This window comes from Pongo pygmaeus, chromosome 10 (assembly GCF_028885625.2).
Source record: "Pongo pygmaeus isolate AG05252 chromosome 10, NHGRI_mPonPyg2-v2.0_pri, whole genome shotgun sequence".
In the NCBI taxonomy this organism is placed as follows: Eukaryota; Metazoa; Chordata; class Mammalia; order Primates; family Hominidae; genus Pongo; species Pongo pygmaeus.
The window spans coordinates 4,568,815-4,593,897 of NC_072383.2; the positions used below are offsets into that span (position 1 = coordinate 4,568,815).

Genomic DNA, 25,083 nt, shown 5'->3' on the forward strand with positions numbered 1-25,083 from the left:
TCCTTCCAAGCTGAATTTTTTTGAATGCCTTTTCCTTTGCCTAGAGCACTCTTACTGATCTTAATTTCCTTGGATAACAATTGTTAATTCTTCAGGTCTCAGTTTAGCCTCTAGGAAGACTTATCCAACACCCTAAAACTGGATTGGGTCCCGACAGGCTCTCTCATATTACCCTGGACTTATTTGAATCATGGCACTTATCACGCTCTATTTCTTACTCTTGCTAGAAAACAGTCTTCTTGAAGTGGAAGGAATACTGTCTTGTATTCCATGTATTAGGCAGGATGTTGGGAATGGCAAGAACTAATAAATCATTGTTGGATTGTATGGCATTTTTATTTTATGGTGCTCACTGGAAAAATAAAGAACAAGCAATTATTCATACGGTTCTTTAAAAAGATATCACCTAAAATATAAAAAAAACTCAAAGGATTTTTGTACGTGTCGTGGGGCGGGGCTAAGTTGAATTATCCAGACTATATTTTCAAATCTGTGTGTAGGCTATACACAAAAATCTTCGTCTATTTCACCATAATGCAAAGCGATAGGGTATGTTGAAAAATGTTGAAAAAAAAGGCAAACACAAAAGCTCTGGTTCAGCATTTAGACTTGTGTTTCAAGAAACTGATAAGTTTAGTTCTTTCTCCCCTCACTCTTTTTTTAGACTAATGGTCTATCCTGAAGCCTTGGCTCAGTTTTAGCAACCGTGAAATCCAGGAAGGTTTCCCATAAGAAAACGGGATGGGAGGAGGGCTGGACCGAACACATACAGCTAACAGAGCGGAGGCTCTGAGGCTCACATTAGTCAGGGAAAAGGAAGGCAGACGGTCGAGCTGAGAAACTTCAGCCGGGTGAGGGGACTAATCCCTCTGCAACGGGTGTCAGTCTGAAAGGGCGTCCTCACTCGGTTCTGGGCTCACCTCGTCTAGTTCCGAAGTCCTGAGCAGTCCGCTCACTCGAGCTGTCAGCGCGTCCTGCACTGGGAAACCAGCTGACTTGCCGACATACTTTTTCCACCCCGCGGATCCGCGACCGTAGATTCGCCACATCATTTTCTATTTCCTGGCATCTCGCAGAAAATTTCTCAGTCCAAGTGCCCCTATGTCCCAACCTGTTTCAATTTAACCATTTGAAAAGTGCAATAAGGTGTATTTCTATTGTTATTCTGTATTTCAGAGACAGAGCAAATCCGCCGTTGACGAAAGTGCAGAGACAAAGCACAAACTCGGCTCTGGTGGACCGGATACGGAAAAGCGGTGCCTTGGGAAGGGCGGGAGCAAATTCGCTTTCCCCACAGCGCGTGCGCCGCCGCAAGCATGGCTGGTGATGATTGGACGACTGGTAACAGGGGGCGGAGGGCCCCGAGGTCTGGTTTTGGGCGGGAATTGAAACCGCCGCTGAAGCCAACAAGAATTTGAGAACTGTAAATACCAAGCCTTGAAAGGGACCATGGTGCGGCCTGTGAGGTGGGTAGTTGCTGACATTCGTCGGGGTGGAAAGAAAACTAAGAGAAAAGGCATGAGACTAAGGGGAAAGGATCGAGTAAGACCGGAGGGCAGCGATGGTGGGGTTAGGATGGACGGTTATCAAGAACCCAGACTCCAGTGAGAGCCACCCGTTGCTCAGAAGTATCCTAGCATCGTAGCTTTTTCCTTCTCTTTGCCTCCCTCACAGCCGTCGCCGTTTCTTTTACCAAGACCTTGTTGTTAGCTCGTTTCACCGAGCGCCCAATTATGTGTTATTTTATTTGTTCATCACTGTAGTTATTTGATATAGAAAGAGTAAGCATTCCTGTTTTATTGATTTAACATTTCTACCTATAGAGGGTAAGTTATCTGAGTCATACAGCCCAGTAAGTGGCAGGGCAATACTCAAACCTAAGTCATCCCACTCCAGATCCTCTGTGCTTTCCATTGTGGTATTAGAAACGATTCTTCAATTTACACAGTTGAGTGCCATGGAAGCCTACGGTTAGCCATTCATTTAGTAAAATTATTGAATATATTCACTTCTTTAATGTACGAGGTGCTGGAGGTTACATTCTAGCGGGAGGTGAGGTTAGGGGGCCGAAAATAAGCCTCGAAATATGATAAGAGTGCGAAAGAGGAAAGCACTACTTTGAATATAGTAGTTAGTATGTGACTCTGAGGCGATAATACATGCACTGAGTCATGAATCGGGGTAGAGGGAATAGGAGCCAAGGCCCCATACTTGACCATATTTTAGGGACAGTCTAAAGCTGTAGGATTAACAAGCAGTGGGGAGAATCATAGGGGATTAGGCCAGAGAAATAGGCAGGTGCCAGAACAGATAGGGTCTTGTAAGTCTTAGAAAGGAGTTTAGGTTTTATTTTAAGTCAATGGGAAGTCAGTGGAGGGTTTTAAGTAGGGGAGAGAAATCTAAGTTTGCTTTTATAAAGGTCACTGGCTGCTGGTGGAGAATAAATGATGGATGGGGTGACCAGAATGGGAGCAGGAAAATCAGGCTATTATATCATTGGAGAGCGGTTTGGGATAGGGTATTATCAGTGGGCATGGAATGGAACAGATGAATTTGGGATGTATTTCGGAGGCACTGCAGACAGAACTTGCTGATGAAGTAGATGTACAGGTAAGGGAAAGAAAGAATCAGAGATGACTCCACAATAGTTTTGGTCTGAGCTACAGAATGGATGATCTTTGTATTAAGATAGGGAAGACTAGGAAAAGGAAGGTCAGGAGGTGTGAGGGATCAAGATTTCTGTTTCGAACATGCTGAATTTGAAATGAGTTTTAAGCATCCAGGCAGTGGAGTCATAATCCCTTTGTATGGAACAGCAGTTGTTAAAGTATGGTCTACAGACCTCTGGGGGTCCCTGGAAACTTCTCTAGAGGTCTATGAGGTCAAAACTCTTTTCATAACAATACTAAGACATGATTTGCCTTTTTCGCTGCTTTGTCATTTGCACTGCAGTGACGATAAAACTGCTGGCACCTCAGAACAATTAAGGCAGTGGCACTAAATTGTACTACTAGTCTTTGCAATGTTTACTGCTGTACTCTTAAAAGTAAAAAAAAAAAAAATTCATTTCAGTTGAGAATATGCTTGATGAAGTAGTGGAAATTATTATATTCATCATAGCTTAACCCTTAAGTATACTAATTAAAAATAGGCTATTGATTTTATTTTACTATTATTCAAGTTCAGAATTTCTAAAGGGGTTTTCACATTTTATTCAGCTCTAAATTCTTTAACTCTGAAGAGTAAGAGAGTAATATGAGTGCACTTCTTAATATTTTGCGTGAGGAAGTACACATAAAGCACTTCTACATACTGATGTGTGATAGTTTTCTCAAGGAAAAGCACTTGTGAGATTGTCTGAGTTGTGAGCTGAGCTTACCTCTTTTTCATAGAACATTCTTTTTTCTTGAAAGAACAACCAGCTGACAAATTCACATTTAGCCATTTGGAAAAATATAGAAATAAAAACTAGAAAAACATTTTATTTAGTGCCTAGAGGAGGGAGGAAAAAATTATTTTTTTCACTTTGAATATCATTTTCTTTTAATGCCCTCTGAAGTAGTACAGGTTGAGCATCCCAAATTTGAAATGCTCCAAAATTTGAAGCTTTTGCAGTATCTACATGGCACTCAAAGGAAATGTTCATTGGAGCACTTCAGATTTTAGATTTTCAGATTTGGGATGCTCAGCTGGTAAGTATATAATGCAGATATTCCAAAATCTGAACAAATCCAAAATTCAAAACATTTCTGGTTCCAAGCATTTCAGATAAGGGATACTCATCTCAGGTGGCAGGAACAAGGTCACTCACCATTTTTAAGTGTCCATTGCATAAAAATGTTATTTGGTATTGTGGAGAGATTGAAAAAAAAGAAAGTAGCTTTTAGTGTCAAGACATTTATAATCTAGTAAGAAAGATAGAATGCACACACAAAACAGAAGAACACGTACAACGGGAACTTACAAATGCCCAACAGCAATTAAACAGTATAGCAATTATAAATGTTAATTATATAGATTATTGTTTGTAAATTATCTGAATTTTTTTCCTTTATCATATAATTGAAAAGCCAACAATACCCAGATATATTAGGTATAGTTGTAACTATTTTAGCTAATGATAAATCCCTGTGGTAAAATGCAAATTATGTTTAGAGTTAAATATTCTTACATGAACCCAAACACATTTTCATTTATTCAAACACATTTCATTTATTTAACACATTTTAATTTATTTTGTTTATTTATTCATTATTTATTATTAATAAATGAATAATATTAAATAAATAAATAATATTCATTAATAGCCTTAAGTAATAGAGGTAAGAAATTGACATTTGTGTTAATGAAAAAATTCTGTTTTGGTCATAGACATAAGAAACCAGTCAATTACTCACAGTTTGACCACTCTGACAGTGATGGTAAGTAAAGCTTCTTATTTTTGCTCTAAAGATTTGGAAACTCATTTCCTCAGAATTTATATGGCATATATAGCTCAAACACTGACTAAATTGCCCAGTTGCATATGAGGTAGGTCTGGAAAGATAGTTTTCTAATCATTTGGGATAATTATGCTGATAATTATACTGATAAAAATTATGTTAGTAGGTGATAAATGAACAGGCCAGGTGAAAAGTCTCTTTAGATCTAAACTACTCTAAGTCCATAGTTGTCACATAGAGATTTGTCTCCTATTCCATCCCTGAAGAAGGAAAACACTGTCTTTTTGAGATACAAAGATGTTACAGCATATTATATAAAATTCCTATTAATGATACTATAAAACAAGACCTTGAAGAAAGGTTAGACTTATGTTATGCCTTTTAAGCATTAGTCATATGTTTACTTGACTCTGCTATGATTGAAAAGTTTGAGGAACATTGCATTAGATTATGTTATACATTGAAGTGGATTTAATATTTCTTTCTTAGACCACTAGAGTTTTCTGTAAGTCAAATATTTAGTAAGTCTTCGGTTTGAAGGAGTCTGTTTTTGCCTTGAGCACAGCCTTAACTGTGTCTACCACTTGGGAAAAAGAGTGTACAATATAACATCTAGCTTTTTTTTTTTTTTTTTTTGTCATCAGTCTGTCATCAGATACTTAGAAATTGCCAGGTGTGTAGTAGTAGGTGGGGGGTGGCAGTAGGTGGGGGGAGTCATAAGTTATCTTATTTTTACATGGGGAAGCATATAAGAGACAACAAGTATTAGTGCTTGCTGAGTATGTGATTAAGACTACATAGACCCTGAAGGTATGCATGTATGCGTTGTGTGCATGTATGCGTTGTGTGCATGTATGCGTTGTGTGCATGTATGTGTTGTGTGCATGTATGTGTTGTGTGCATGTATGTGTTGTATACATGTGGAAAAGCCACAGTAGTAGTTTTACGTTGACAGTCAAGAGTAGAACTACAACAGTTCAGAGGATTGGTAAGACAGAAAAACCTGTGAGAAACAGTAATGGACTGGAAAAGAACATCCTTTTGCCAGAAAATAAGAAGTTACTTTGGTAGGATCTTAGGAAGATCATTATGGTAATGGAAAGAGAAAATACTACTATTGTAAAAATCCTCAAATAGCAGCTACTTTCTCTTCCCCCCATAATGCTTCTTATTTGCTCTAGCATGGTTAATGTACTAGGAATAGGTAATGGACTTTTTTTTTTTTCTTTTTTCTGAGACGGAGTCTCACTCTCGCGCCTAGGCTAGAGTGCAACAGCGTGATCTTGGCTTACTGCAACCTCCGCCTCCCAGGTTCAAGCGATTCTCCCGCCTCAGCCTCCTGAGTAGCTGGGATTATAGGCGTCCGCCACCATGCCTGGCTAATTTTTGTATTTTTTAGTAGAGACAGGGTTTCACCACGTTGGCCAGGCTGGTCTTGAACTCGTGACTTCAGGTGATCTGCCTGCCTTGGCCTCCCAAAGTGCTGGGATTACAAGTGTGAGCCACTGTGCCTGGCCCAAGTAATGGGCTTTGAAAAAAGATATTTGGCTACATTGTGAAGTTCCCATAAAAATAATTTATTTCCACTTTTCAATGTGATTAAATTCTACCAATTTTTCTAATGGTTTTACAAGCTTTTAATCATTTTTTCTTTGACATTTATATGCTGTCTTAATTGCTTTTGCAGTTTTTAGTGAATTGGTTTTTGATAGACTGATATTTTTAAATATAAAGGGCACAAAAACAAAAGTCGAAATAGATGAATGAGAATAAAGATAAACAAAATACTAACGATGATTTTTAAACTGTGGAAATTAAACAATCTGCCTAGCCTATAAAAACTTGAACACACATTGTAATGATTTTCATTTACGAAGAAAATAATATTTTTCTTTTGGTTTTAATTCACACATGAATAGATGATTTTGTTTCTGCAACTGTACCTTTAAACAAGAAATCCAGAACAGCACCAAAGGAGTTAAAACAAGATAAACCAAAACCTAACTTGAACAATCTCCGGAAAGAAGAAATCCCAGTACAAGAGAAAACCCCTAAAAAAAGGTGAGAGGTAAGACATGCAGTAAATATGTGATGTTAGATGTGTTAATTTTAAAGAGACACAGATTCAAACGCTTGGTTTAAATTAGAACTTGAGCAGAGTCATAGGTCTTATTTTACTAGGTGCATGTCAGAAAACAGGACGTACTATTTTTTTCTGGCTTTCTGACTTAAAGAAATTCACAGACATACAAGGAAGTATCATTAAATATTAAGACAATAATGATTGTGGAATTCAGAAGTTATGACTGGTTTTGACAGGACCCGGCACTTGTCTCTGAATTCCTCAAATCATACGAGACTACTTTGTTAAAAATGACATTAGATGACTTAAGATGATTAAGACACAAAATGACTTAATATGAGGACAGTTTTTAAAATATAAAACCATGTATTTTTTTGCAGAAAAAGATATCTTCTCCCCATGTTGTTAAGATTTATCCAGCAGTGAGAAGTTCCCATAGTTTCTAGACTAACCATGGAATTCCATTAGATAGTACCAAGAGGCAGAAAGGAGTGAAAGAAGTCCTTAGAGACCCAAAACTTGCAGTATGGAGAAGAGATGGGTGGAAGGGGAATATTAACAAATGGAACATGGCATATATAATGTTTTACTGCCACAAGTTTCTCTATGAAAAATGAGTTAGCCTGGAGAAACTTACCTCATGTCATGCTCTTTTTTGCTTTTTTTTTTGGTTTTTGTTTGTGAGTTTCTTGTATTACATTTTAAATATATAGAAAAAGGAACCCACACGTGGGAGAAAATATTTGTAATCAGATAACTGATTAGGGACTGTATCCAGAGTATACACAGAACTCGTAAAACTCAACAGTAAAAAGACTAACAACACAATTTAAAATGTGCAAAAGATTTGAATAGACTTTCTCCAGAGAAGATACACAAATAACCAATAAACACATGAAAAGATGCTCAATATCATTAGCTGTGAGGGCAATGCAAATCAAAATCAGAATGAGATAATACTTCACACCCACTGGATGACTTAATAAAAAAGACAAGGAATGTGGAGAAATTTGAACCCTCATATACTGCTGGTGGGAAAGTAAAATGGTGCAGCTAAATTGGAAAATGGTTTAGCAGTTCCTCAAAATGTTAAACATAGACTTATTACATGACCCAGCCTATGTATGTATCCAAGAGAAATGAAAACATATGCCCACACAAAAACCCATACATGAATGTTCATACCAACATTATTCATAATAGCTAAAAAAATTGAGGCAATCTAATGTCTCTCTGCTAATGAATGGATAAGTAAAACGTGGTATCCACAAAATGGAGTATTTTTCAGCCATAGAAAGAAATGACTACTGATAACTGATATATACTGCAATATGGATGAACCTTGAAAACATCATTCTGAGTGAAAGGAGCCAGATATACAGGTCACATATTACATGATTTCATTTGCATGAAATGTCCAGAATAGTCAAATCCATAGAGACAGAAAGTAGATTAATGGTTGCTGGGGGCCGGGAGAGGGGTAAACAGGAAGTGAGTGCTAATGGGTACGGGGTTTCTTTTTGGGGTAATAAAGATGTTCTGAAATTAGGTAGTGTGGTAGTTTTACAACTCTGAATGTACTAAAAACTGCTGAATTGTTTACTTTAAAAGGTAAACTTTATGATATGTGAATTATAGCTTAAGAAAACTGTTACTCTAAAAAAATAAATTCTTTAAGGTACATCTCAGTGCTTCTTCCTTTATATAACTTTTCCTTATCTTTCTTTGATGTTTTTTTCCTCTTATACTCCATAGCACTTTTGACCAGCTTGAATAGGACTTTATAATCTGCCTTTTATAGGATAATTATTAGCATGTCTTATTTCCCCACCCTCCTCCATTAATTGCAGACTCCCTGAAGGTACTTTTAGTATTCCAGCTAGTGCAGTGCCTTGTACAAAGTAAGTGCTTGGTAAAATATTTGTTAAAGTCTGGATTGGGAGGAAGAGATGTAAAAAAATGATAATAATTTTAATTTAATGTAAGAGCTAGAATATCTGCTAAAGGGGAGTGGGTGAGGTCAAGGAAGAGTTTTAAGTGGAAGTGATGTTTGAACCAAGTCTGTTTTGGGTTGAGTAGGGTGTTTCCCACCTGGACACAGCTGGTAGTAAGGTGACACATTACAATGAAAGGGAACGGTCATTGCAAAGAGGCACATGGTCCTCCTATTTGAAACCTCTTATTCTGTATGTAACACGATACTGTGACATTTTAGGAGTCTTATCATCAAAGGTCTGTTAATGATGATGATTGTTTAAAACATTTTTGCGAAGTTAGCAACTCTTGAATAGTAATTTAGAGAAATCTCAAACTTTGCTCTTTAGTTGAGATTGATATTTTGAAGAACTCATTATTACTTGTGTATCTATTTTAGGATGGCTTTAGATGACAAGCTCTACCAGAGAGACTTAGAAGTTGCACTAGCTTTATCAGTGAAGGAACTTCCAACAGTCACCACTAATGTGCAGAACTCTCAAGATAAAAGTAACTTTATTTTCTGTATATTTCTATTTCTATTTGTATAAAAACCTTTTTGGTGCTTTTGTAATTATTTGTTTGGGTGGGCCTTCACAGAGGAAAGAGGTAAAATGTGAATACTTTGCACTAAAAATAGACCCATTTGCAGAGAATACGATTGGATTTAGTTCTTAATTCAGCTGCCTAAATCTCATACAAACAGACATACATCTCTGCTTAACACCCAGAGTAAGCTTGAGGGCATGGACTGTGAGCCTCAGTGTTCAAATTGTATGTTGTTGTACAGTGAACATTTAATTTCTTCATCAAATGAATTGATCTGTACAGTCCTAACAATCCATCTCCATTTTTTCCAGATCAGTTGAACATACCCTAATTATGGTAATTTTTATTACTTGCAAAGGTCAAAGGTATTAATTTGGTTAGCAAGCTCAGTAGACTTAAGAGAATGGCTTTTGGATTTCTCTGTTGATTTTCTCCTTTGATTTTTCTGGCAATATATTAATATTCTAGAGAGGCAGAAATCATTATTCCTGAAAAAGATACTCTACTGCTAAAATGCTTTTTGGCTTAAAGTTTTTATGTTGGGGGATATTTTAGCTTATTATCTTATTTAGGGGTATACATGGAGCTTTTTTTCTTTGTTTCCTAAATCAGTACTACCTCCTTATTTATTTATTTATTTGAGACAGGGTCTGACTCTGTCATCCAGGCGGGAATACGGTGGCATGATCATGGGTCAATACAACCTTGACCTCCTAGGCTCAAGCAATCCTCCCGCCTCAGCCTCCTGAGTAGCCCGGACTACAGGCATGTGCCGCCATGCCTGGCTAATTTTTTATTTTGTAGAGAGGGGTCTCACTATGTTGCCCATGCTGGCCTCAAACTCCCAGCCTCAAGCAATCCTCCCGCCTCAGCCTCCCAAAGTGCTGGGATTACAGGCAAGAGCCACCTTACCTGGCTGTCTCCTCTTTAAAAAGAAATGAAAGTTTGATTAGGAAGACTTTTAGTAACCAAGAATCAAAGAAACATCAAAAGAGAATTGTCATGAATTACATTTAAAATGGAGGTACTGAAATTCATCTCTCTCTTTTAAGACATTGTAGAATGTATAAGGGGATTTCCTTAGAAGTATTAATATTATACCACTTCTTATTAAATAATGCATCTTATAGCATTGGAATTTAATAGTACCAATTATTGTGTCTTAAAGTCCTCTTAGAATGCTTTGGATCATTTTAAGGTTATTGTAACGATTGGAGAGTTCTTAACGTTAGTAAAAGCATGGATTTGCCTACACAGAATTGATAGTTTATTGACCATTTCCTGCGCATTGGGCACGATAATAAGCAATTCCTATGTGAGATCCACATTTGGTCTTCTGTAATACCACTGGGTAAGACACTATTTTTATCTCCACATTATAGATGAGGAAATTCAGTCTTAGGATAAGCAACTTGCCCATGGTCATATAGCCAGTTTACGTGGTAGAGCCTGAATTTAAACATAAGTATGTTAGATTTCAGAGCCCAGACTTCTAACCATATGTTAACCTCTCTGAATAAAATTATTGTGCTAGTTTGAGTTTGGGATCATTTATTTATATCTAAATGCTATTACATTTTAGTACTAATTTTCCTATTTCTAGACATTGATTAAGATATATCTGAATTTTCTTTCTTATTCCTTATATTTAGGCATTGAAAAACATGGCAGTAGTAAAATAGAAACAATGAATAAGTCTCCTCATATCTCTAATTGCAGTGTAGCCAGTGATTATTTAGGTAAGTTTTTTATATTAACAATTATTCTCATCAACAATGCTATTTTTCTGACTTTTGTTTAAATTGCTGAAATTGTGGCTAGAAGCAAGTTCTTTAAATTTGTCAAGACTCTCTTGATGTCATGGCCTTTATTTCTTTGTGTTTTAGTCTCATTCTGTCGTACTGCAGACACACACTCTTCCCTGAAGGGTCATAACTACCCATGGCTTCTAGTTGGAGCAACTGACCTTTGAAGAAAGGGGCTGCATATTCCCAATTCTAGTTTGAAAATTTTGGGGGAAAGATTATCTCTGTTTGGGTCTTGGATTTATCCCTAAAACTAGAGGTGTTCCCAGGGCAATGATGTACCATGGTTGACCCAGATTGGGCTGGTAAATAGTCTATTACTAGAAGTAGGGGAGGGATGAACCTGGGCAAATAAAAACAATAGCTGTAATAGAGTCTGCTCTGCAGTTCTTGAAATATCAGCTGTCACAGAAAGTTTTCCATTGATTTTTATGCCTCTCCTGAAGATTTGGATAAGATTACTGTGGAAGATGATGTTGGTGGTGTTCAAGGGAAAAGAAAAGCAGCATCTAAAGCTGCAGTACAGCAGAGGAAGATTCTTCTGGAAGGCAGTGATGGTGATAGTGCTAATGACACTGAACCAGACTTTGCACCTGGTAGGTTTTATCCTACTTTGAAATTCATTCTATGGGAATTCAGTCAAAAAAGTTCTTGGAAGCCATTAATTGTGCAAAGCACTGTGTTAAACCTTTGGGGTGTGCAAACTTCAGGGACACACAGAACAGTTCAATTCAGTGATAGCATTTGGGGAAAAAGCTTTTTCTACGAGTTAACCTTTAAGCTATGCCTTGAAAAATGAGTAGCGTTTCAACAAACTAAAGGTGTAAAGTAGCATTTCTGACTAATAGAAAGGCATTACCTGTGGAATAGACAAATGCTCTATTTGTCTCTAACTGAGGCTTGCTGGGATGAACATGGAAGAGGCTCAGGAGGGAGGCTGGTACTAATCATGGAGGGTCTCAGACCCACTCGAAGAAGTGTAGGCTTTTTTTTCCTGTAGGTAGTAGAAATCTATGAATTATTCTGAGGCAGAAGTGATATGAAATCTATATTTTATTATGATATTTTATTATGATGGTTTTTAGACTCATTTAGAAATTGGGCAAATGGAAAGTGTAGTGACCTTGACAGAACATTATAACATATTAATTAAAAATTTAAATTCATAAATGCATAAATGTAGGCCAAATCAAGATACCATATTTTAGATTTTGATATGCTATCAACAAACAATAACAGATTTGCTCATCGTCACCTATTCGACTAATATTTGAATGCTTTTTATGTGCACTATATTCTAGATACTAGGGATACAATAGTGAAAAAAACAAACAGCTCCTGTCCTTGTGGAACAAAGGAAATACATGAAAAAAGACTGTTTTGCATTTATTTTACTTTGGGAGGGCCTGGGAGACAGGAAAATGCAAAGACACTCTTTGAGCGCCAATGTGATGCTCCAAGGAAATACTCATTTGAGCATTTTGGATTTCTGGAATTGGAATGCCCAGCTGGGTATAATGCAGATGTTCCAAAACCCAAAGAAAATCTGAACCCTGAAACACGTCTGGTCCCAAGCACCTCAGATAAGGGATACTCAGCCTGTACTATATGATCTAGCAATCCACTTCTGAGTATGTATCCAAAACAATTGAAAGCAGGATCTCAGGGAGATATTTGCATACCCGTGTTCATAGCAGCATTATTCATAATAGCCAAGAAGTGGAAGCAGCCCCAAAGTGACATTTCAGTTTTCCCCCTGCATTCGCTTGTCCTGGATGAGAATAGAAAGGACCATGTGTGACCTTCATTAGGGAAAGAAAAGAGAAAATTGCAGAGAAGATAAGTCTTTTCTCTAACAGTTCCCAAAATCCGTAACTGAAGTGTTTGGGCCTTCCAGATTTTCCTCTATGGGATGGGAATGACTTGGAATTTTGGGAACTCCAACTCTCCATCTCTAATTTTATTTAAATTGCTTTCTCAGTTGACTATTGAAGATTAGTTGGACCCCATTTCTGAACAAGCTTGTTAAACAGAAATGTAGCCAGCTCCTACTGTTTATCCTCTTGAGCCAAGAAGAGAATCTAAGTTACTGAACACATGCAGTGTCAGAGCTATTGGATACACAGAAAGTTTTGTTCTAGATTATATATTCTGAAAGTTTGGAGAAACTTCCTCTACCACTTGCCTTCTTTGGACGGAGAGCCTCTTAGGATTACTTGAATTTGCAGGCTACATTTCTAACAGCCTTCATGTGATCAGCTGGCCTTTTTTGGGCTAATTCTATATAGCACAGGAACCATTATGTGAATATGTGAGTTGATTATTTTTAAAATTTTGTGTGGGAACAATGATAGAATAAGGAAATTGCAATTTGAAGATCATAATGACATTGTTTTTTGTTTTTGTTTTGTTTTGTTTTGTTTTTTGAGATGGAATCTCGCTCTGTCGCCTAGGCGGGAGTGTAGTGGTATGATCTTGGCTGACTGTGGCCTCTGCCTCCCAGGTTCAAGCAATTCTCGTGTCTCAGCCTCCCAAGGAGCTGGGACTACAGGCATGCGCCGCCATGCCTAACTAATTTTTGTATTTTTAGTAGAGATGGAGTTTCAGCGTGTTGGCCAGGGTGGTCTTGAACTCCTGACCTCATGTGATCCACCTGCTTTGGCCTACCAAAGTGTTGGGATTACAGGGGTGAACCACTGTGCCCAGCCCATAAATGACATTGTTGATTTAGGTAAAGGTCATCAATGGAAGGTTGGTAAGGATCTTTACAATGATGAATTCAGGCTGGCATCACCTGAACCACCTAAGAGAGGGACAACCACACATTATATGATTTCTGATGTGATGTACTATGAAGTACAGAGAATGTACCTATGAAGTATATTCTTGCCCTCCCCCCTACCCACCCCCCCCAAAAAAAAGTGAGCCTGAATCCACTCAAGCCTTGAGACCAGAATTCCAGCTCACATAAAATGCAAGAATATGGCCGGGCATGGTGGCTCACACCTGTAATCCTTGCACTTTGGGAGGCTGAGGTGGGCGGATCAGTTGAAGTCAGGAGTTCGAGACCAGCCTGGCCAACATGGTGAAACCCCTTCTCTACTAAAATACAAAAATTAGCTGGGCGTGGTGTTGTGTGCCTGTAATCCCAGCTACTCGGGAGGCTGAGGCAGGAGAATTGCTTGAACCTGGGAGACAGAGGTTGCAGTGAGCCAGGATTGTGCCACTGCACTCCAGCCTGGGTGACAGAGTGAGGCTCCATCTCAAAAAAAAAAAAAAAAAAAAAAAGCAAGATTAAGTTAAATGACACCATGAGCTAGAAAACAGACAAATCCAGAATTTAGGACATTCTACAGGACAATTGACTCAACTGCTTCAGCAAGTCAGACACGAGGACAGGGAGAAGATACTGCTCTCTATTAAAAGAGATTAATATAGACTGAATAGAAGATGATACCAAGAAACTAGTGTTGGTGTTGCTAGATGTAATAATGGCATTGTTGTGTGAGAAAATGCTCATGTTTTTTAGAGATACATTCTGAAGTATGTAGGAATGTAATGACGTGATGCCTTGATTTTATCTTAATATACAACAAAAGGGAAGAGAAGAAGAAAAGCAAGATAGATGAAACAAATGGAGCAAAATGTTGATAATTGTTGAATCTGAGTGGTGGTTTATTACTGTCTACTGTGGTGTATGTTTGAAAATTTTATATGATTTTTATTTTACATATAGTATTTCATATAGATAGGTAGATATTAGTATGTGAGGACAATAGTGGTTATCTCTGAGTGGCGAGATTACAGAGTAGATTTTCTTTAATAAAGTTTTGTATGGTCTGTATTTTCTACAATAAGCATGTACTGTTTATTTTTCATTTTATTTGTACATTTTCTGATTTAAGCATTTTCTGCAATAAGCATGTTCATAATATTAAAAATGTAAAAAAGTTTTATATGAATATAGGACTAACCCTATTTACGCTTAGTTTTCAGAGTTCATCTACAAGGCATGGTTTTCTGATCCTAACCCCCTCAAAAAATAGAAAGATCATTGCTTAACTATCAGGTTAGGACATGCTTTTTTCCAGAGCAGCTGTAGCACTTTCAAAATTAGATCACTGGCTTATATTTTCCCATGAAGTGCAGAAGAGCATTTTTGAGAAATAAAGGTTTGTCCCAAATGAAATCAGCTCTAGGATTATCTGCTAAGATTGTTGTGTATGGTTATCTCAATTCTCATTTGGTCTGTTCCAGAATGCTGAAGTTTATGTGATTAAGGGAAGGCTCACTATTACCATAAATGTCACTGTTTTGAAAGACTAGTTATTGTCATAGCCTACCATTCTTTTCAAAAGTTACTGAGTTAAAATGGTAAAATCTGAAGTAAAGATTACTGATGGGAAATTTATAGTGATAGTGGTAATAGCAAACAATTTTATTTTGCTCAGTATATGCCAGATGTTATTCTAAATGCATTATATATATATTAACTCATTTAATCCACGCAACAACCCTTTGATGGAGGTTTATGGTTATCCCCATTTTCTAGGTGAGGAAACTGAGGCTCAGTGAAGTTAGTGACCCTGTCTGAGGATGCAAACCCAGGCACCCACAATGTCAACCACTGCAGTGTTGTGCTACTGGAAACAGTGCAGCACAAAGGTGCATAAGAATCTGAAAGCTGTGGATAAAGTTAAGGCAACAGAATCCTCACTTTTTAGAGCAAAGATGAACTATGTAATCTTCTGTTTTAGGTGAAGATTCTGAGGATGATTCTGATTTTTGTGAGAGTGAGGATAATGACGAAGACTTCTCTATGAGAAAAAGTAAAGTTAAAGAAATTAAAAAGAAAGAAGTGAAGGTAAAATCCCCAGTAGAAAAGAAAGAGAAGAAATCTAAATCCAAATGTAATGCTTTGGGTAAGCTTGGTCCAAAACACTTAATTTTATAAAGGAAATGTATGTGGTTTGTTTGCTGTATTTTTCTTATTTTTGCCTTTGTTCTCTTTAACATTTTCCTAATGTCCATTTCTCATTAAAATATGTAAAAGGAAGGTAGGGGTGGAGAAGGGAGAAAAGCAGACAAGAATGCTGACTGCACTACCTATGCTAGGACTTACTACTATATACGACCTCACTTTGGTACTCATGGCTGCCCTCTGTGGTTAGCTGTTGTACCTGCATTCTACAGTGAAAAACTGAGTGTCAGAGAGGTTAAATAATTTGTTGGAAATATTACATCTAATAGGTGAAGGGCTAGAATTTGAACCCATGTTTGTCCATTCAGAGTCTAAGCTGTATCTTGGACCGTATTTTCTCCAGGCAAAACAAGGAAGTTTGCATAATTCTAATTTTTTGCTTTTGTGCTTTACTTAGTCTGATTTGAGAGCTCTTTTGCCACATGTTTAGGGCCCTTTTTTTTATTTCCCCAAAACAAATTCCATTAGAAACTACTTTTATGATGAAACGTTTAAAATTTATGATGACTCGAACATGGAATACCTGTTTCTTGTGTAAAAGAAGTTAGGATATTTTTGAGTTCATAGTATATGACAGGTTATTGCAAAATATAACTGTCATTAACTGAATTTGTTTTATTTCTTGATAATCATTTTTATGTCTTGGTTTATTTAATATATATGCTATTGATATTAAAAGTTCCATTATTTAGTCTTTCCATTTATTCATAGGAGCTGCTGTCACCTTAAATAGCCTGTTGCTGAGTACTTACTAAAAATTAAAGGAGAATTAAGTACTGATTGAGTTATATTCTTCTCTCTCCTGTATTTTGAATTAATGAGGTTTTTTAATTAGAGTGTTTTTTTTTTTAATTGATGACTTCATCTGGGTAGAAATTCTGAGTATCAGAAGTCGAAAGTGGTTCTCACTGGGCTAAAATCAAGCAGTCAGCAGAACTGTGCTCCTTTGTGGAGGCTCTAGGAGACAAACCACGTTCTTGCCTTTTCTAGCTCCTTGAGGGTGCATTTCTTGGCTTTTGGCCTCTTCCACCTTCAGAGAGCAATGGCAGGGACTTTCTCACATCATGTCACTCGACTCTGACTTTCTTCCTGCTCACATTTACTTATAAGGACCCCTGTGATTACATTGGGCCCCTCCAGATAATTCAGTGTAATTTCCCCATCTAAGATTCTTAATTATATCTTCAAAGTCCCTTTGCCATGTAAGGTAACGTATTCACATGTTCTGGCAATGACAATGTAGACATCTGAGGAGCCAGTATTCTGCCTACTACAAGCTATAATAGGAAAAAGTTATTAACACCATGAATAAATTTTGTATTTTCTTTAGATGTTTGTTTATGCTTCTTCACCAAGACACACTAATAACTAAAAATAAAACTCCAGTTCCCAAGTTGGAGTTTACCATTTAAAATCTTTTCTCTATCCCTTGGAGCAAGTTGCTTCACAACTGAGATTTAATATACAACATTAGAAATGAAATTTAACCATTAAGTGATAGGATTAGGAATTAGGAAAAATGGATTATATTTTTAGTCCTACTAGTAATGTATTGGGTAAACTTTGAGAATTGTGTCTAGCACATGTTATAATTTTCCCTTGATAGAAAAAATGTTGAGAGCTATGCTGTCCAATATGGTAACCTCTAGCCATGTGTGGCTATATTACATTTGAATTAATTAAAATTAAGTAAAATTTAAAAATCAGTTCCTCAGTTTTGCAAGCCACATTTCAAGTGCACAGTAACTGTATATGGCTAGCGGCTACTATATTGGACAGTGCAAACAAAACATTTCTATAATCACAGAAAGTTCCATCAGACAGTGCTGATCTAGAGGATGCAGATGTTAACATTAGGAAGAGTATATGGTGAAAATGTTCATATTTATATGTGTTGAAATACCCCTAGGTATCTCAAAACAAGCACTATCTGAAAGTGAACTTAATGCCACCTCTCCTCCCTCCCCACCACCAAAAAAATAAATAAATAAGAACCAAAACATACTTCCAGGCGTGTGTTTGTTCTCTAGATAAATGGCACCATCAGACGGTGTGCGCATGACAGGAACTTGCAAGTCATGGATTATTTCTTCATCTCCATTGCTGCCTCCCACCTATTTTTGCCAAAACATATCTAATGTGCTGTTTTCCTTCTATTCTCCACCTTAGTAGGCCCCCATTTCCTCTTACCTGATTACCATAATAACCTTCTAAGTGGCCTACTTCTCCTACACTACCACCAGAAAGATGTATTTAAAATACAGATCACTCCTGAGAAAAATATATGCATGATTGTGACTAGCCAGACTGTTGTACATGGTCTGCAAAGCTCTTCATAAGTGATCTACACCCAGTGTCTATCTCTCACATTTTCTACCCTTGAGATTTCTGCTCCAGCCATATACTGAACCAGTTAGTACTACTGATTCTGGAACTTGGTGCATCCTCCATCTTTGCACACTGTACTCCGTCTGCCTGGAAGGCTTCTCTCAATTCACCTTTACTCTTCAATCTTGATTTGGTTCAGACCATCCTCACTCACCTCCCTCTAACTTTAAAACACATACCCCCAGATTGTAGTTTCCTTTTCTACTTGGCGTACCTCTAGAGTCTGCCATATCCCTTACCACACTGCATTTTACACATCTTTACTTTCCTGTTCTTCCCACTAAAGTCTGGTGACTAGACCTTAAAGTCTTTGCGAGCAGGAGCCATGAATGATACTGTTTCTAACCCTAGAGCCTGACACATAATCTCACTGACACATACTCACGAGACACTATTGTGTAATGGTTGGTTACAAGGGTGGGATTTTGGAGGAAAATCTGGTTTCTAAGCTTAGACGCTTACTAGCTGTCAGACTACAGGCAGATTGCTTAACGTCTCTGTTTCCTTCTCTGAGAGTGGGGATAGTAATATCTGTGTTGGAGTTGTTGTAAAGAGTTAGAGGTAATGTGTGTGATATGCCTACCACACTGCCTGGCGTATTAATGCTCATAAAAGATGGCTATTCTTAGGCTCTCAATAAATGTTTGTTGATTAATAAGTTTAATTTTTATATGATTATGTAACTTTATAATTTTTACACATGTATGCTAGACTTACTTTTTCTTCCTACATGACAAACATTTTTACTTATATTTTTCAAATAAGTGACTTCTGTGGACTCTGCTCCAGCTGCCGTCAGATCAGAATCTCAGTCGTCGCCAAAAAAGGTTTCTCTTTCTTCAGATACCACTAGGAAACCATTAGAAATACGCAGTCCTTCAGCTGAAAGCAAGAAACCTAAATGGGTCCCACCAGGTATGGCATATTTACCATCAAGGACAGGAGCTTGGAAAATTATCACTGGTAAATTTTTTTCCTCATACGAACGTCATGTGTGAGCATTTCCCCATATTATTACATATTCAAAACCAAAGTTTCTGGTTGCTGCATATATTCGTTTATTTAACCATTCCTTATTATTGGACATCCAGGTTTATGATTTTTTCAGTGCTATAAATAAGATTGCAACAAGTGCAAATGTCCTTATTTTAGAAATCTCTGAGCATATTACTGATTATTTTCCTAGGATAAAATTTCTAGTAGGAAAATTACAGTGTTAAAAGGTATAAACATTTGAGATTCCTGATGTATGTATTTCTGGCAGCATATCTTTTGCTCAGGACCTGCTGACCTCCACAGTCTGACTGAAGCCTTGGGATCTATATGTGGCAATTCTAGCATTTAACAAATGCCCTAGCAAACTCAGCCTCTTGCTTTTACAAATTTCACTTCTCTTTGTTTTCTTTTGCTCCACAGCCAAGTCTCATGAGTCCTTCAAGAATTCTTTGACCTTCACCCTTCTTGACATTACTAAAACCCTAATCCAGGCCCAAATTGTTGCTGCCTTTCCTAAGCAGTCCTGTCTTTACTTTCATCCACCTACATGAACCCTCCACTTCAGCGAAATAGAAACACTTTTTGTCTCTCAAACATGTTGTATGTATGCCTCTCTCAGGGCCTCTCTTTATCCTCCTCTGCCTGGTGTGTCTTTCTTCATGTGTCCCCTCTCCTTGCCTGAGCCCTTCCAATTCTACTCCTGTTTTTCTTTTGAGGGGCCTCTCTTGATTGGTCCACAGTGCTCACTCCCCTGCTGACTACTATTCATAGATTTAGGCATGAGCTGTGAGGCTGCATGATTACTTAACTTACAGAGTCTTCATTTCATCATGTGAAATATTGGGAACAACTGTAATCTTTAAAGTCCATTCTGGTTTACAACTTCTAAGATTTTTAATGAGGACTTAAAAACTTTTTGGAGAAGGAAAGGAGGGAAGATTAATTACTTGATGTCATATCATTCAAAGAGTAATACTTAGTATATTTCTAAAAATAATTAATGCTTCCCCAATGAAGGAAATTTAAAAGAAGTGATATAACTATAGAAATTTAAAAGTAGCATAACCAAAAAGATACAAGGAAACAGTGGAATGATGGATAAAGAGTTAATGTCATAAAGCACAAAGTGCTTATCAAGTCAGCATGTGACAGTCAGGCAAGTGATGTAAATGAGTGAATTGGGCCCATGCAGTAGACTTGTGTGGGTAGGAATTTTGTTGGACTCAGGAGCGCGTACCCACTTGAAGGAAGCAGCTGCTACTCAGCTCCATCTTATTGTTTCCATGCAAGATTATGGGCTTGGTATTTCTAGATCTGATTGTTGTTTTCAAGAGAAGCCAGAAATCCAGATTTTAATATGAAATCCACTAATTTTTGTAAGTTGATCTTTTTTTTTTTTTTTTTTGTTAGCACCATGTGAACCAAAACAATATATCTGAGAGCTAGATTTGGCCCTCAGATTGCCAGTTTGTTACCTATCTTATACAACTGGAGAAGACCACCAAGACCCCAAAAGTAAAATTAGCCAGTGGCATAAATATACCAGTGTCCCCAAGAACTATTAATACAACTAGAAAATATGAAGAGTTTCAGTCTCACTGGTAATTAAGGAAATGTAAATTAAAATAAAATACTATTTTATACCTTTCAAACTAGAAAACAATAAAGGAGTATAGTCTGAGTTATAGGGTAGCAGGTATAATTATTTATTTTAAATTTTTAATACTGTTGTGTAGGTGAGCAACTGCAATCACCATCACCTGTGAACATTAATGTGGATAATTTTGAAATAGATGGAAATAATTGCTACATTAGGGTAATAGTATAATGAAACTAATATAAATAAATAACTATTTGCCATTTTTAAAGGTATTTAATAATTGAAAAATAGACTCAAGGACTACTTGTAAAAATTGCAGGACCTTAAAAATGCATTTGCGTTTTCTATTACTTTAGAAATTATAATTATATGCATTTTTGTATGCCTTTACAACTAGCATTATTTGTTCCCAGCCTTCCTTTTTCAGCTTTCATGGTGAGGTTTTAGTGTTATTACCTTGACTTCTGGGATGTTTGGAAATAGGCAATACTGTATTAATTTCTGCTCTTTAGAACATTCTGTTCTTTTGATCTAGTTTATTGCTTGATAGACCCTGGAAAGCAGAATAATGCTTAACTACCTTTTTTTGCTACTTATTTTATAAATTAATCTTTGTTAAGAGATTTCTGACATCATCAGCATCACATCATATGTTTCCTTTCAGCGGCATCTGGAGGTAGCAGAAGTAGCAGCAGCCCACTGGTGGTAGTGTCTGTGAAGTCTCCCAATCAGAGTCTCCGCCTTGGCTTGTCCAGATTAGCACGAGTTAAACCTTTGCATCCAAATGCCACTAGCATCTGAGTGTGGTACCAGAGGAATGTTTGGTTGAGAGAGTCACAGCTTTACAAGGGTGTTTATATTTGATTTGTGTTTATATTTGAGGCAGGTATTGTAATATAAAGGAATCCATTACCATGTCCTATAAATGACCTCTAGCCATTTTATGATTATGTTCTCTGTAAAACTCTTCAAGCCTTCAATGAGAAGTTTGTTTATAAGAATTATCTTCTCATACCTTTCCTTGTGAAGAGCGTATTCTGTTTTTCTATTAGTTCGACATGAAGTCCACATCACATGCTGTTCTTTTCTAGTTACATGATGTGCCTTTCTAGCTTTGTCTAGTTTATAGCACCTTAACTTTAACTGTTCAGTTTTATCTGGCAGAGGGAAACATTCTTATTTCTTTCAGAAGACATTTCTGAAATCTTATAAGCTACTTAAGCTACATTGTCAGTTTTATCGCAAAGATGTTTTGTATTTTAGCCAAATCTTTTTATAGTACAAACTTAGAATTATTTTACACACTAAAATGGTTGCAGTTTTATGGCATGTGTCTCCTATTTAGATGGTTATTCTCTAGAAAATAGAATTTAAAGACATTTTATGAAATCTTCATTGTCAAAACCTTTAATAAAAGTGGAAATATTTTGAAATGCCCTTTTTCTTGATACCACTCATCCACGTGTTCCTGATTGTCCACATTTCATGATAAAATGAGAGCTCTGCAGAGAATGTTAGCCTTTTTGTTGTAATATAATCTTCAAGTAGTCATTTTTTGTTAAGTTCTTTAGAAAGTAGTTGTCAAGTACTTAGTCATCCCCATTATGATATTAGATAATACAGCTTTTCAGGAAGCTTAGATCTGAATTTACTTTGAAAAACAATTATAATGAATATTTTATATTTACATTGAGAATTTCAACTAGCTTCTGATCAATTTTTAATAAAATTTCAAATCATGTTAACTGTTAAAAAATGTATAATACTTAACTCAGTTTTTCTTGGTTTATGGAAATATCTATGTTAATGTGAAAATAATTAATTTAGAATTGTGATTAAAGTGAGCATTTGTCTATTGCTGTTGTATACTTCTTTTATCTAACATATATTTTTATAGTGTCATATACCAGCCCCCTAACCTGCCCCACCTGTCCACTTTTTAAAAACATATTTTTCAGTTACATAGCATTGAGGTACTCTATTTGGTGTAGATCAACAATAAACATAAGAGCCTACTGTATATTAGGTACTGATATAATTGATTAATCATCTGGCATCAGCTTAATAACCTGTTTTTGCTATGTTCTTTATAGTTTATCGGGGGGGTTGAAAATTACCTCAAAGTATGTTAAAACCAGCCTGGCTGAAAGCACTGATACCTTTATGTTGCCAAACCCAGTGTACAATTTTCTCACCTAATCTTATACACCCTATTCATTATACTCTGATGGAAACATTTGATTTCCTTGGCTCATGTGACACATTTCTTTGTCATTTTCTTCCCATCTCCATGCCTACTCTTCATTATTTTGCAGCTTTCTAATCTGTTGTGTCACCTTTACCTACTTGTCTTACCAGTTTCATGTTCTATGCAAACTCTAGTGGTCACTTACGTGACAGTGACTGCCAAGTCAAGATCTTTACCCTACACCTTGCTCTTGACAACAAAACCTGTGGATGGTCCACTGACAATTTGATGTAGCAGATCAGTTGTTAAATTCAGTGTCTCCTCCTACCCTTGACATCTCTCCTGTGTTTTCTCTTGGTAAATGAATGGCACCACCATCACTGCGGGTGCCAAAGGTGTAATCCTGGGATTGAGTCTTCTCTCGACTTTCACATCCAGTCACCAAGTCTTACTCCGTTTCCTAAATTTCTCAGAACTACTCTTCCCGTGTGCTCTCCCTTACTCTGAAACATCATCACTCACTATTTCTAACAGGCATCCTTGCCTTGATTCTTAACCTACTCGGTCCTACCGCCATTGTTATTGCCACAGAGGGTTTTATAAAATAAAGTCAGCATGAACACCCCTCTGCAGTCCACACATATACACCTTACCCTGGTCGAGTTCATAGGCTACTTGGTGTCTGACTCGCCCCTTCCTGCTGCTTCAACCTTGTCTCTGCCCCACTAAACTGGGTGCTGGCACAATGGTACCAAGCTTTTCAATGGCTCTGGCCTTCAGAATAGGACTTGCTTCCTTTACGTAGACAACTACTACCTGTCCTTGAAGACTCAGATTCAACTCAGCTCTTTCAGAAAGCTTCATTTGAATGTCTTTTCTGCCTGGACCAGACTGTGCACCTCCAGGTCAACCTACTGTCACTCAATTACAAATTTCCCTTTTCATGCTTTCTACAATCTGCGCAGAGTAAGCACTCAAAAAGTGTTCAGCTGATAAATGGATTTTACCCAGAACTTTTGCTATGTACTTACTTTTTTTCTTTTTCTTTTTTTTTTTTTTTTGAGATGGAGTCTCCTTCTGTCGCCAGGCTGGAGTGCAGTGGCACGATCTCGGCTCACTGCAAACCTCCACCTCCCGGGTTCAAGCGATTCTCCTGCCTCAGCCTCCCAAGTACCTGGGACTACAGGTGCGCACCACCACGCCCCGCTTATTTTTGTATTTTTAGTAGAGATGGAGTTTCACCGTGTTGGCCAGGATGGTCTTGATCTCTTGGCCTCGTGATCCACCCGACTCGGCCTCTCAAAGTGCTGGGATTACAGAAAAACATGTCTAAATAGAGACGGGGGAGGGGAGGTGTCTCACTACTTTCAGCAGTTTGGTCTCGAACTCCAGACCTCAAGTGGTCTGCCTAGGTCTCCCAAAGTGCTGGGATTGCAGGTGTAAAACCACCGCGCCCGGCTAGAACTTTTGTGATGTAATTCTGATAACCACATGCTTCGCTTGAAGAAGGGGAGAGAGTAGGGATAATTTCATGTGTCTGGTCTGGGCAACCAACTTTAAGTTCTTCATGCTGGGATTTTGTTCAATTCTTGCCCTATACTTTAAAGAACTGGGGCAAGAGAATGCGAGTAGGAGGACGAGAAGTATGTTGTTCAGGCTGCTGCTCTGCAAGGTGGTTTGGGACCATAGCCTGAGAGAGCCCCTTCAGCTCTGGAGTCACAGAAAGGGCGGAAGCCGTTTCTATAGCGACAGGAGGAGGGCGTGGCCGTTTCTATAGCGACAGGAGGAGGGCGTGGCCGTCCCTTGCACTCTGCCGGGCTCTCCCAGCCTCCCGCAGCGGCGGGCGGTCAGCGCCAGCCTCATGCAGCTCCTCCCGCAGCCTATCCGCACCGGAACAAAGTAAGGGCCGTCGAGGCTCGTACTTCACGAGCAGTCAGGCGCGAGTACGAACCAGGCGACGAAGCTTCTGGTCGACGGGGTCGTGGGGGAGAATGAAAAGCGTGCAGAATGCAAGAGTTGACTGGGGAATGTGGGTCAGAGAGAGGCGGGGTGTGGTGCGCAGACAAGAAAATACAGT

At 37.7% G+C, this 25,083-nt stretch overlaps 3 protein-coding genes across 18 annotated transcripts in view; 2 read left to right on the forward strand and 1 right to left on the reverse strand.

The window, feature by feature from the left end:
• FERRY3 (FERRY endosomal RAB5 effector complex subunit 3) overlaps nucleotides 1-1,250 on the reverse strand; it is a 52,844-nt gene extending 51,594 nt beyond the window's left edge. Inside the window, exon 1 of one of the 3 annotated variants that reach the window (XM_054444705.2) lies at nucleotides 921-1,250. The gene's annotated coding sequence lies outside the window, so the exon portion shown is untranslated. Of the gene's footprint in view, nucleotides 1-800 lie in introns of all 3 variants that reach the window. The other 2 variants (XM_054444706.2, XM_063672341.1) reach the window with 2 other exon arrangements.
• RAD51AP1 (RAD51 associated protein 1) lies at nucleotides 884-22,675 on the forward strand. 9 transcript variants are annotated; one of them, XM_063672346.1, is made up of 10 exons: nucleotides 1,311-1,466; nucleotides 4,372-4,421; nucleotides 6,362-6,503; nucleotides 8,376-8,426; nucleotides 8,900-9,009; nucleotides 10,701-10,787; nucleotides 11,300-11,449; nucleotides 15,611-15,775; nucleotides 19,066-19,185; nucleotides 21,483-22,675. In XM_063672346.1, exons 1-10 carry the CDS (start codon nucleotides 1,450-1,452, stop codon nucleotides 21,617-21,619), a joined length of 1,029 nt encoding a protein of 342 aa, XP_063528416.1. In that variant the 5' UTR covers nucleotides 1,311-1,449; the 3' UTR covers nucleotides 21,620-22,675. The 9 variants fall into 9 exon arrangements, with proteins under 9 accessions (XP_063528414.1, XP_063528417.1, XP_063528419.1 ...); XM_063672342.1 differs by having other exon boundaries at nucleotides 1,312-1,466; nucleotides 18,988-19,185; XM_054444707.2 differs by having other exon boundaries at nucleotides 1,312-1,466; nucleotides 18,988-19,137.
• Nucleotides 22,676-24,222: 1,547 nt separating this feature from the next.
• The window catches only part of DYRK4 (dual specificity tyrosine phosphorylation regulated kinase 4), a 53,343-nt gene continuing 52,482 nt past the window's right edge, over nucleotides 24,223-25,083 (forward strand). For 3 of the 6 annotated variants that reach the window (XM_054444694.2, XM_054444696.2, XM_054444697.2), the window contains exon 1: nucleotides 24,224-24,905. In XM_054444694.2, coding sequence (XP_054300669.1) covers nucleotides 24,868-24,905 — 38 coding nt within the window. In that variant the 5' untranslated portion in view covers nucleotides 24,224-24,867. Of the gene's footprint in view, nucleotides 24,906-25,083 lie in introns of all 6 variants that reach the window. The other 3 variants (XM_054444692.2, XM_054444693.2, XM_054444698.2) reach the window with 2 other exon arrangements.